The sequence below is a fragment of the Gobius niger genome (assembly GCF_951799975.1).
Source record: "Gobius niger genome assembly, chromosome: 16".
NCBI classification, from domain to species: Eukaryota; Metazoa; Chordata; class Actinopteri; order Gobiiformes; family Gobiidae; genus Gobius; species Gobius niger.
Window position 1 is genome coordinate 19,164,559 of NC_136867.1, and position 12,097 is coordinate 19,176,655.

Below are 12,097 nucleotides of genomic sequence, written 5' to 3' on the forward strand. Positions count from 1 at the left end.
GCTCTGAGTGTGGCTCTGCGAAGAGATGTGTCAAAGCACGGCTCTATGGTCCAAGCTTAACTTCCTCTGATGCTTCACCATTTCACAATTTCTCCAGTGCAGGGCCGTGAGGAAGAGAGGAGAGGCCCAGGGCAGGTTTACAGTGGGCACTGATAAAAGCACTATGAAATTACTATATGTACAATTGCTGTGTTTCTAAAGCGATTAGAACTGTAGTCATTGGTCAATTTAACTCTGTCTTCAGTTCAGGCGACCTGTTTAGACCTGACGGTACTCGAAAGAGCCACTTTTCAACACTTTTATATTGATTTTCAAGACACTCAAAGAGGCTTTAAAGAGAGGCTGAAAACCAACGTGATCGATACGGGTCAAAGGAGCCACTGGTACAGAATGTCACTCAGTGTGTTCTGGGAAACATGGCCGCGGAAGAAGCTGTTGATCACTAAGTGTGACATGAAGGATTACACTTTGAGAAGTTTGTGAAGAGCTATAAATCTGAGCCACGTGTAGTTATTTGCCTGCCCCGCACAGCACTTTGGCAATCACATTAATACCCCTTTTTTACTCTCACTCACTTACTCAATTACAGAATATAATTTTAAGGGGCTTCTTGCTCTAGCCTCTTGCCCCGCTTTTCACCGATACAAGCCCCTACATTTCACCATTTTACTATTCCAATATTTCACGCCTTGTCCACCGGTGCCTGAAGAGTCCAAAATTACCATTTCCTCTATAATTACTTTTAATGTGAGAAAGCGTTTGAGACAAGGAGAGAGGGAGGAAGGAATCGGGGGGAAAGGAAGTAAAAGAACAAAGATTAAATGGACGTATTATGGGCAGTGCAGATGTCAGGATGGATCCCACTCTTTCATCGCCGCAGTTTTCCCATTAACAGACATGGGAAGGCTGCCCTAATTCCATAATTCCTAAATCATGCTTCTCGGCTCGACATGAGGAGACAAAAGTACACTTGCGCTGGGAAGAATAGGCTGGCCGTATCGCTTAATAATGAGTCCATGGGAAACAATGATGATGGATGGAGGAGGGAGGGATGCCATCTGCAGTGTCTGGCTTTGCTTCACAGTTCTGTTCAAAAAGTCAACATCTTACAGGCCAAGCTAGTACCACAGGAGCGTCAGCCAATGAAAACAAATCTCGTAATGAGGCAAATAATTCGATCCGGGTGGAAGAAGGTGGTTGTGCAAAGCCAAAAAAGTCAAATTTACCACAAACAGAGTACAATTTACTGTCTACAGACTACAGCTTGGTTGGTAAGTTGAGGAAAAGTAGACGCTGATCATGATTTCCTATGATATTTTTTTCTCATATTGAGCGAGGAGAATATCCAAAGCCTCTCGTATGAAAGTTCAAACTGCTTTTTAAAAGTACAAGTTATTCGAAATGTAACACTATATCCACCTCTCCGCTCACATCCATCTTGAGTCACAGGAAAGGTTCTTGGCCCACTTCCTTTATCGGGCCTATAATTTAACGTTATGGGCTAATCCTGCCGCGACCCGATACTCGTCAGGACAAAGGAATTGGCTGACCAAGCGTCTCAATATTCAGAGATAATTTTATTCCCTCGTCTCCTCTCGCCGAAAATCTTCCCTCTGCGTTTGGATTGAAGCTCTCATATGGAGCAATTTGATGGAAACTGGAGACATCGATAGCCATTAGGACGCTTTGCTCAGGAGGGCCAGACATCTATTATTCATGCACCGTTGCTTTCTTTTCACCCAAAAAACTACATTTGTGATATTGTTTTAGCATTGGACTGCCGACAAGACACGCATCGGTGGGTTTTAGATGACACTTTAAAACATCTCTGATAAATGAAGCAGATATTCGGTCGTTCATCTTCTTCTTCTGTTTCCACATTGGTCTTGTCGCTGCTGCTCGGGAACTTTAGCCCATTCCGCAAACTTTCGAACATTTAAAAGGTCTCCCATTTGTCTTGAGATATTTTGGAGAAAGTGGTTACTCCGAGAGAACCAGAGGACAAATGATCTACAACTCCGATCTCTTACATCCATCCAGTTCACTCCCACGAAGAACCAACATTTTCATCTCTTGACCTGTCTTCACTCACTCTTTATATTTCACCAGCGTTTCAGTGTACAATTTGAGAACTTTCTTGGCCTCTTATCTTCTAAAGTTCTGGCACTAGCCTTCACAATCCCCTGTGGAGTACTTTTTGTTGTTGTCTCTTCGTCCATTCATGTCCACATCTGACAGGAAAGAGCCACTGAGCTAAAGCGGAGAGGAAACATTTTATATTCTCTTTCATCTTTTGGCTGTATCTCGTTCAAGGACACAGCCCCCTCTCTGTTGACAGACCCAAGATGGAAAAGCTAAAAACGGGACTTCATTTCGAGATTTTTCTTTCCGTGTCGGACCACCCTGCTGGAAATATGACGGATATGGGAGCGGAAAAGGCTATCACAGGGTATTTTGTGGCTCAGATTAGCTGTCACATCACTGGAGAGCCGCGATTTACATCTGAATAATTTCACGCTTTTTGACTGGCACGGCTCAGTGTGTTCTGTATCTGCGGGGCTTGACGTCACGTGGGGATAGATAAATGGACACAAATGAAGACCCAGGTGCACGGGAAGACAGTTGCTTTAGATTTGCCGACATGTCCCGAAGATGGAGCAGGGGCGATCACAGCCGGGAGTTAGAGTTTTATTAGCCTCGCAGAGCTGTCCGAAAGAATAATGTCTATGCTTCAGAGCAGCCAGTCAAATATGGAGGTTGCTTATTTCCAGCGACTGAAGTTGCTTACCATTCCTGCTGCTTGTGTGTCTTCAACTTCCTGACATAAACCTCAAAGGAAAAGTCTTCAGAAAGCAGTCACCTGTACTAGACTGCTAAGAATTCAGTTTTTTAGAAATAACCAAATCCTTTGGAACCCTAATGGACGATAGAGACATGACCCAAATATGACGTACTACACTATGCACACCATTGTTGCACATATGGTAAAATGTATTCCCTGTCATTTTACTGTGTGTGTGCTCTGATGTTCATTTACATTGTTTAGCTATAATTGTATTGATATATCAGTCCTCTCGTATGTAGGTGTTTTTCCGTTGAAGATTCTTTGGCCTGCAGGGTTGACTGGAGAGGACAGCCAAGCAAGAAAAAGGCCGGAGAGTGAGGAAAGGCAAAGCAAAGAGTCAGGAGGAGTTGAACTTATGATGCTAAGGGAGGCAAAGTGAAGAAGTGAAATGAAAGGCTGCGTCTTGTCATGCCTTCAATGCATCCTTAAACAGTTGTTGACTCAGACAATCACAACAAATGGTTTTATTACAACATAATAAATTCAGTGTGTTCGTTGAATAGTGCAATTCTTTAGAAACAATTTCACAGGACTTCTTCTCACATGCTTATGGATTGGTCTCATAAACCATGAGAAGGCTTTTGGCTACTGCAGATTAAAGAATATTAGAAGGTATGCTCTCAGACCACAGAGCACCTGCTTTGGCCCCTGAAAAAGTATAACTTTTTAATTCAAAAATGTCAAAAGACCATTATCCTGCAGGCAGTCATTTGGCCACAAATGACTTTTCCCCTCTGCCTTTGACTGCGGAGGGGAGAAAAAAGGACTTTTTATGCCTTGGAGAGCAGGAACCAAAATGAAAACAGACACACACCACATATTTTCAGAGTAGACAAAAAGACAATCTTTATTTGTGTGTTTCTCTCCTGGATTAAACTCTTGTGTTTTACTTTTGACTGACTTTTAAAGGCCGAGGCCAGCTTCCACAAAAACAAGCACAAACAGAAAAAAACAGACATGACGCTCGACCACCGGAGGCATCCTAACCAGCTACCGACCATGGATTTACAAACCATAGAAGAAGAAAGTGGAGTAGAAGAAGAGAAGACACATTTGTATAATCTTCCACAGGCTATGTCCCATCGCTGCAACCCGAACAGGAGTCATCGACAGTGACTTTAAATGCTACAAAAATAAGATGAGACGGGGGACACGAGTGCGCCCCCTGGTTTGTGTTTTTGCGCCTTACATGTGTGTGTATGTGCATGCTCAATGTTCACGGCCCCCTTTAGACCTGGAGATAAAATCACACTTCAGATTATGTAGATTACAAGTGGTCAGCTAGTTGTTTTGGTCTCATATTTACACAGATATTATTGCTATTAGGCAGAAGACATTCAACCTTCAAAATTGAGGCAAAACACTGCATTTTGTTTGGGATTTAACTAGTGCATTATCAAAGTTACAGTACAAATTATTTACATTTCTTGATTGTAAAATTCACACATAACATTTGGACATTTTACCAAAACATAAAATATGGATCGCACTAAAATTCAATTGCGCAAATGTCACAACAATGTAGAAGTGTTCCCAATGTAATTTCTCAAAAACATTTCAAAACAGTTTCTGTGGACCATCAGTAATATGTAATTCTGTGGGTGTCCCACATATGACCGTGTGACGTTACAACATTTGATTGTGAAAACATTGACTATTTAACACCTAAAAAAGTGAAGCTTAGCATTAGCACGTTAGCACCTTTAAAACAGATATGCAAATGACTGCTGCATCCCTCCCACAGAAACAGGCCATCTGATGAGTCATGTTTCAGACAATGTACTTCTGACCAGTTGGCTGCTTTATTCACAAAGTTTACAAACTCCTCTAAACCACCTTAGCAATAGTACTTGTTTTGTGTTTGAGAAAAGGTCAAATCTGTCATCAGTACGGGGTTGTTTTAATGTTGAGGACGAATTTGTTTCTCACCACAAGAGGCTTCGTCAGCAACTCATCTTAAAGCAGCTGGCAGAAGATGTAAAAGCTTACAAAAACAAGTCACTACCAAGTATGTAAAGGTGCCTGTCATTTGGCATGCAGGCTGGAGAAGGCCCCCCCTTGGGTTGGTACATATTCAGGTGAGAGGAGAAACGTGCTCAAAACAACCCAGTAGGCTACAGATGGCAGATTCAATCTTCCTCTGCAATGGAAAACAGTATGACTGAGAGTGTACACAAACATTTAGGCTTCCTGTTAACTTGAAATAAACATCCACATTACACTGAATAATTGAATTACGGGGGAAGAAATCCAAATCCATGGTCTCATCCCTCCCATGCGGTTTCGCAAAAGACCATCTTGTGAGTCGGATGATGTCCCAGCGACTTTCGATGATTGCAAACATGAATACAACAATAAAAGCGTCAAAGACATACTAAGTGAGTAGACACCTCTGACCACTTGTAACCAGTGTAGACGCATTTTAACTCCAGGTCTTTGAGCGGGGCCGACGCAAATGCCTTTGACTGTCTCTACAAATGTATGCGTAAAAATCTGTACATTGGATTTCCTGTATGTTTTTGTACGTGTGTGTTCACAGTGCTTGCTCATTATGTTACTTTCTAACATTAAAGAAGTCCCATGACACACACACACACCCTCTCCTCCTGCGCTGCTCCATCTCCCTTTGTACACTTTTGTCCATAATAAATGCTAGATCCATCCCCAAGGACTTTATCAAAGAATCTCTATGCGTGTGAGTGTGCACGTGTGTGATGTTGTGAGGCTACCACACACTCCTATCCCATCCAGTCAATGTGCTTCCCCTTTTTTCCACAAAGCGTCAACCCTGGGACCTATAGGAACAGTTCAAGTTAGTGTTTTATGTCCGCTGTGATCCGGGTCCCGAGTACTGAGGGCTTAATCTCAGTCTGTTTTGCCCCCTCGGTCCGTTCGTCTCCCCAACACGGGCTAATCCATCAACGACCAGAAGCCAGACAGGAGAAAACGTGTGAGCGGAGAGAGGTTGAATTTTTATTTATGAGTCCGTTTTTTAAAAAGTCTTCCAAGAGGGCAAGAAGAGCGCTGGTGGCAAAGGTGTTTCGGATAAATCCCCCATGAAAAAATAGATCATTGATTACAAACAAAGATTTTTTTTTTTTTTCACAGTGGTCATGCAACTTAAAGAGTGTCGCCTCTGCTTCGAATCTTCAATACTATCGGCAAATTACCCCCACATCCCCCCAAAATCCTGAAACGCTTGCAAACCCCCCCCCACCAACAGTTAATTTTTGATCCACCGTTCTGATAGAAGTTAAGTGACCACAGTCAAAACAATATAGAAAGACAAAGAGTCGGTGGGTGACCAGTGGTACATTCAAATAAATGAGAAAGTCATGGCCACCCGACCCAGTTAACATAGACAGTGCTGAACAAGCCTGAGCTACGTCAGGCTGTGATAAATGCTTTGTTTAGAAACATGTAGAAGACAGAATAACTCAACCCACCAATCCCCGCTGAAAATATACACCTTACCCTTATATCCCGCCCACTTACCTCCCCGATCCAGAACGTAGCATGATTAAACTTGCCTTTCGTTGCCAGAATATAGGCTTAACGTGGATGCCGTTGCGACAGCTTCACACACACCATTCCAAAGAGCTTATGGAAGGGTTTCAGTCTCGTGACATTTTGAGGGCTTTCACCGTTCTAAAAATATGGATTGACAAATTTTAAATACCTACGCACTGCCATGTGTCACTGTCCACTACTACAGCTTATAGGAGCCAGCCTTGAAGGAGCTACCAGTTCGAACCCAAGTGAGGTTCCTGACCAGGGTAGCAATCTATTCTGGACTTGGCAACATATCACTCGCTCAATTCTTTGCATAAAATTCTGCAACTTTTCAAACAAAAGAGAGAGTTTGCACTTAATTCTATTCTAAACAGAACCCCTCAAGTGCGTGTCAGAACACAAATGTCTCTTTGACACTCATCTGTTGCCATACTGTGATATCAACTGCATGCCCTCAACTGTGTAAATTCGATACAGCCTTTCTGTAAATAACCAATAGCCATGCATATTATATTACATTTCCCAATTGCCAGCGCGTTTATTTCAATCTTTGTGGGAATTGTTTCTTGGCTGGTTTGGTTCCTAAGCCTGACCACTTTTCCCGTCTCATTCCGATCGCTGGAATTAATCCAAGTGGTCTAGAATTACAATTACATGGCAAGCTTGACCACTTCCAATTCGAAACTTTGAGGACGGCGACGGCAACGTGAGCTCCGATCCAATTTTTGTGCATCCAGCCCCATCGCTTAAGCCCCCTGCGAGATTGGCTGATGGGAATTGCGCCCGGAACGACAAGTTTAATCATAGCCGTGGTGAACATCCAACCCCTCCCCGAGAGTCAATAGTCAAATCGTCGTAACCCACCGCCCGCCCCCAAATCGCCCTCCCGCCCCATCCCATCCTTGAAACGAGTGACAGTTGTCCGCTTGTGTTCTTCAGCTGCGAGGAGGTGCAACACGACCCAAAGTTTAAGAGGAATCGGACGCGGGACGGCTTCCCACAGATCTATGTCCCGGCTAGGAGGGGGCTGGCAGTGAAAAGGGTGGCCCGTGGAGAGGTGATTCGGAGAAGGACGAGAGAAAAAAAAAAAAAGAAAGAAAAAAAAAAGAAAAGAAGGAGGAGGGGGGAGGGGGAGGAGGGGGGGGTTTAGACTTCCCTGAGGGGTGGTGGTTCTTTCACGGGACTGCCAGCCCAGCCCACGGACCTCCATTGCGGGGTGGGACGTCCAGAGATAAAAGTGTGGGGGGCGTCGGAGGGTCACAGCCAGAGGAGAAGTCCCAGGAGCAGAGAGGCTGTGAGCGGAGAGCAGGGTCCCGGCCGCCATCTTGGACCTCCGTCGGTGAGGAAGGGCTCCGGAGAGTCGTATCCCGATCCATCTGGAAGAGAGAGAGAGAAGAGGGGGGAACGACACAAGACTGAACTGTGAGGGACGAACAGACAGAGACGGGACTGTTGCAAAATCACAAAACGCTACAAACGGGACATAGACTTTTACATGAACGTATGTGCTTTGAATGCTTGGGCTAGAAGTCTGTAATCTGAAAACCAAGACAATAAATGACTTGCTATTTATTCTTTCATCGATTCAAAATCTGAAAAAAAGCATGCACAAACGGAAATGGTTTTGAACTGTTTTTGTTGCGTTTGCAAACCTGATGTAGCACTGATCGTTTTTAGCAGGCTATTTGTGGTTGATAGCACAAAGAAAAGTGCTTATAAATGAGCCCTGTTAATGATCTGGATGCTAGGAATGTGTTAGGTGATTTAGGAAAGAGTTTTAACGACCAAAAACTGTTGAAACTTAAGAAGCTTTCTCTGTCACCGTGAAAATATGAAAGGTTCAGTGCCATTATAAAACCACTTTTGTGTTGATCTGCTCTTGTGTTTTGCTCTAAAGCAGGAGCCTCACACTCGTTTGAGCCGAAATTCAGCCCCCACGGCGGGTCGAGGTCCGCATATATTGTAAAGGACTGGCCTCATAAATAGACAGATAAACAGATTAACAGCTCACAATTATCAGCCTGTGTCACATGTTTCTCAAAGCTCTATATAAAGTCTTTATTCATTCACTCCACACTCCACACTCGACTCAACTCACTTAAGTTACTATTGTAGCGGAGACTGACCATTTACCACGCGGCTATAATATGCTGTTTATATCCTGATCTCTTATCATGTCAGCGCCCTCTGCTGGACACGTGTGGAATTCTTTAGTTTTTCTTTTATTTAAGCTGCCCCCTAGTGGCTGGAGTAAGCAAACTGGTCATTTCATTAAAAATCCATAACTCAGCACAGGAATGGGATAGAGACTTTTTTTTTTGACCTGCTCAAGGATTCATGCTCCTCAAAGGGCCACATTAAATCATCTCTTAATATTGCTGTCCCAATCCCGAAAAAACATGGTGAGCATTTGTGGATTTTCTCTTTGGGTATTTCCTTAAAAAAAAAACGTGAATCATCCGAGACCCTTGCACTCGATCATGACATACAATTCTATATGACGTGATCCCAACCAATTGGTGTTATGTGCTCATATGTATACCTTCCTGTACACGTACACTGACTCGAAGCAAGGCTAGACTTTTTTTCAAACCACTAGACATGGGTGTGCAGTTTTCCCGGGGAGCTAACCAATATTGAAGGACTATTTGAGAAGAGGGGCATGTGGATGGTTGGGAGAGAGGGAGAGAGACGGCTTGCAAACTAAGCTCTGCAGGGGGTTCAACCAACCTAATTACAGTTTAATCACGCCGCTGCCTCCGAATCTAGAGCAGCACACACACATGCACAGCGTTACGGTGCATGGCCCTCAGCGCACTTTATGGCGACAACATTTCACCGATGAGGCGCAAGTTGCAACGTCAGACCATAAGCTTTGAATTTCAATGAGAAGCTACAGCAATGACAGAATAGGAAAAAAAGTGTGCGTTGTTTCAGCAGTTATGGAGAGAAGGGGGGGATGGTTCGCCTCCCGTTAGCCTGATTTGGAGAGATCTGAGCCTGGAAAGCGGCAAGGGCTGACTCTTCGGGTTTTCCTTCAAAGCTGTGTCATTATCAAGGGAGACGTGCTTCTACGCAGGTTCAGAGCTAAAGGCGGGCTTATGGGCTGAGCAAGAGCTGCTCCATTCTGCCTTCGGGAAGACTTACAGGTGGATTTTCATCGCACTATCTTTCGCAATCAGAAACCTTTCATTCAATTATGTTGAAACTGGATGATCTGAGCTTAGGTTTGTGAAGACAGTTGGTGTGGATAGAGAATATCTGAAAGTGAGTGTAAGAATTTTTGTCAAGACTCTTTGTATTTGATATAAGCCCACTATTCTTCTAAGAGTAAGTAAATTGACCATAGCTGCTATACGCTTTGATGAGTGACGTCACACGGGCTAGGGTCCTTCCTGGACCGGGTCGTCTCCTGGAGGGCAAAAGGAAGTGCAGCCCTTCACAGTACATTATAAACTAACTGACAACTTTAGACAATGGGTTGTGTTTGTTTAACTGGTATGAGGAAACATTTTGGACTTGTTTAATGTTGTGTGTTTGGATGCCATTTTTTAATGATGACGTGGCTTTATTTGGCATGGATGAAATGATGGCGAACATTCAGGGCTTTTTGCAAGCAGCAAAGGTGCTTGTACAAAGGTGATCTAAAATAACAATTTAATCTCAGTTTCAATTTGTTAGATGGTCGGTCAAGTGACTGTACTACTGATGGATGTCTTGAAATGATGTTAGAGATATTAGATAAAAAGTGTTTTTTCCCCTTCAGCATACTGCGCATGTGTGGGATCATCGACAGTAAACAATAACATTCAACATGTGTAGATGCCCACACTTCCCACAATCCATGAGTTTGTTATATGTTCAAAACAATGGACGAGGAAAGCCCTCTTTGGTCCTCATGGTGGAGAGCTGACAATACTGCTGTAACACCACCCCCTGGTGGCCAGGGGTTACACCAAAAGACACTTGGTAAACAGGATTCTTATGTAGCTTTGGGCCTCGTTTAAACTGCTTAAAAGCCTGGCTCCAAAACGTTTTTCTTTTTCTAAAAACTGCTTTGACCCATGTGACAACGCTGGGCTATGTGCACTACATTTCCCATGATCCTTTGAATTAATCCATCTGTCTTTTTACTCATTCATATTGTAATGATTACATTTTAATAATAGATCTACAGTTGGCTGTGCCATGGCTTATATGAATTTCTTGACACTGAAATGAATAGCTTGTCACTGTGGCCCAGTGTTGGCTCAAGAGCCAGCCCAAGATTTTAAGAACATTTTGAGTTGGAAAAACACTTCACATCTCAGCGGTCTGGTAAACATAGAGGCATTCAGCTAGTTCGTATTCATTGCCCTTTCACCCTACTTTTAACATTCAGTGATACGGTAATTTGATGTTAAATAGAGACAGAGTTGTTATTGACATTTCATGTTCTGACTCTGCCCCCCCGGTTTGTAGATATCTTGGGTAGCCAGTCTAATTCTAGGGCTGGCCAAGGCCTCCTTTAAAACAGTTTCCCCCCAAGCATCAATACAAATCCATCATACAAAATCTTGCTACTAATCACAGCCACACTATAAGTCCACTTGCGAGTGGTTATACTTTCTACAGAGTTTTAACTGATACGAGTCCTGAACCTTGAACTTGAATCTTAAGCCATGCAATTGCTTGGGGATGGTTGGCTATATTTCTTTTAAGTCCATGTTACATTATGATAATCTTTGTTGTATCACACAAACCTCATGTTTATTCATCTGCGTATCTCCCTGTCACGTATCCCTTAATTATGCAGTAAGCCTCTGGAGATTGGCAAAAGTATTTGGGATTAAGGCAGTAATGTTATCAAACATGTCCACAACTAGAAACTATCCGGATGCCTATGTTCGACTTGTATCAACTGCAGACTTTCCGACTCCGACGTTGAAGTCCTGATTGCGTTTATAAGATCCAGACAGGGTATCTAACTTTATTTATATAGTTCTCAGACGGCTGGATTGTTTAGAAAAAGATTGCCAACAGACACAGCTATCTGATGTGTGTCCTATTATCTGCCATTACTGTAGTTCATTGAGTTTTAGAAAGGCATTTAGTTGATTAAGTTTAGACGGTGCAATATAATGAGGGACGATACTGCTAGACTAACTGCCTGTCGCTCTCTCCAACTTTTAGTGTCGGTAATGTTTTGCAGGAGAGAAAATTCAGCAATGTGCTTTTTTGTTGGTCATGGGGGTCAATGTGAAGTATGTGTTTGCTGGGAAGTTGTTTTAAAGCCACAGATAAGGTGCTCCATCACAAGAGCAACTAAAAGTGGATAAAAAAAAGCTAAAGCTAAACCAAACATAATCAGTCAGACCAGGAATGAACAAAAGTCTTTTCTTGGAGTGTCAAAAGGGAATGTATTACTAGGCAAAGAGATAGTAGACTGAGGCACTCTGACCCTGTGTGATTATGTGTTTACCTGCAGCAGTGTAGTTGCTCTTGTGACTTAACAACACATGGAGTGGAATGTTCCGCAGTGTGGCTTTAAAGAACAACTAACCCCCAAATCAACTTTTTTTTCTAGCTAAGTTGTATAAATGGGTATCTTATAGTGTTGTCTACGTGTATATGTCACTATTTTAACAATTTAGTGCAAATTTGTTGAAATCCTGTCTTTGTGTCCCAAACCGTCTGTGTGGCGCCATCTGCAGCGAACTGTCGGTACTGCATTTGATTTTTTGAATTCGGCACCCAATT

The 12,097-nt window shown here is 43.0% G+C and overlaps 1 protein-coding gene across 2 annotated transcripts in view; it reads right to left on the minus strand.

Annotated features, from left to right (window-relative positions):
• Positions 1–6,706: 6,706 nt before the first annotated feature.
• Positions 6,707–12,097, minus strand: part of efna2a (ephrin-A2a) — a 144,943-nt gene continuing 139,552 nt past the window's right edge. Inside the window, exon 4 of one of the 2 annotated variants that reach the window (XM_079573583.1) lies at positions 6,707–7,734. In XM_079573583.1, coding sequence (XP_079429709.1) covers positions 7,616–7,734 — 119 coding nt within the window. In that variant the 3' untranslated portion in view covers positions 6,707–7,615. The remainder of the gene's footprint in view (positions 7,735–12,097) is intronic. The other variant, XM_079573584.1, reaches the window with a different exon arrangement.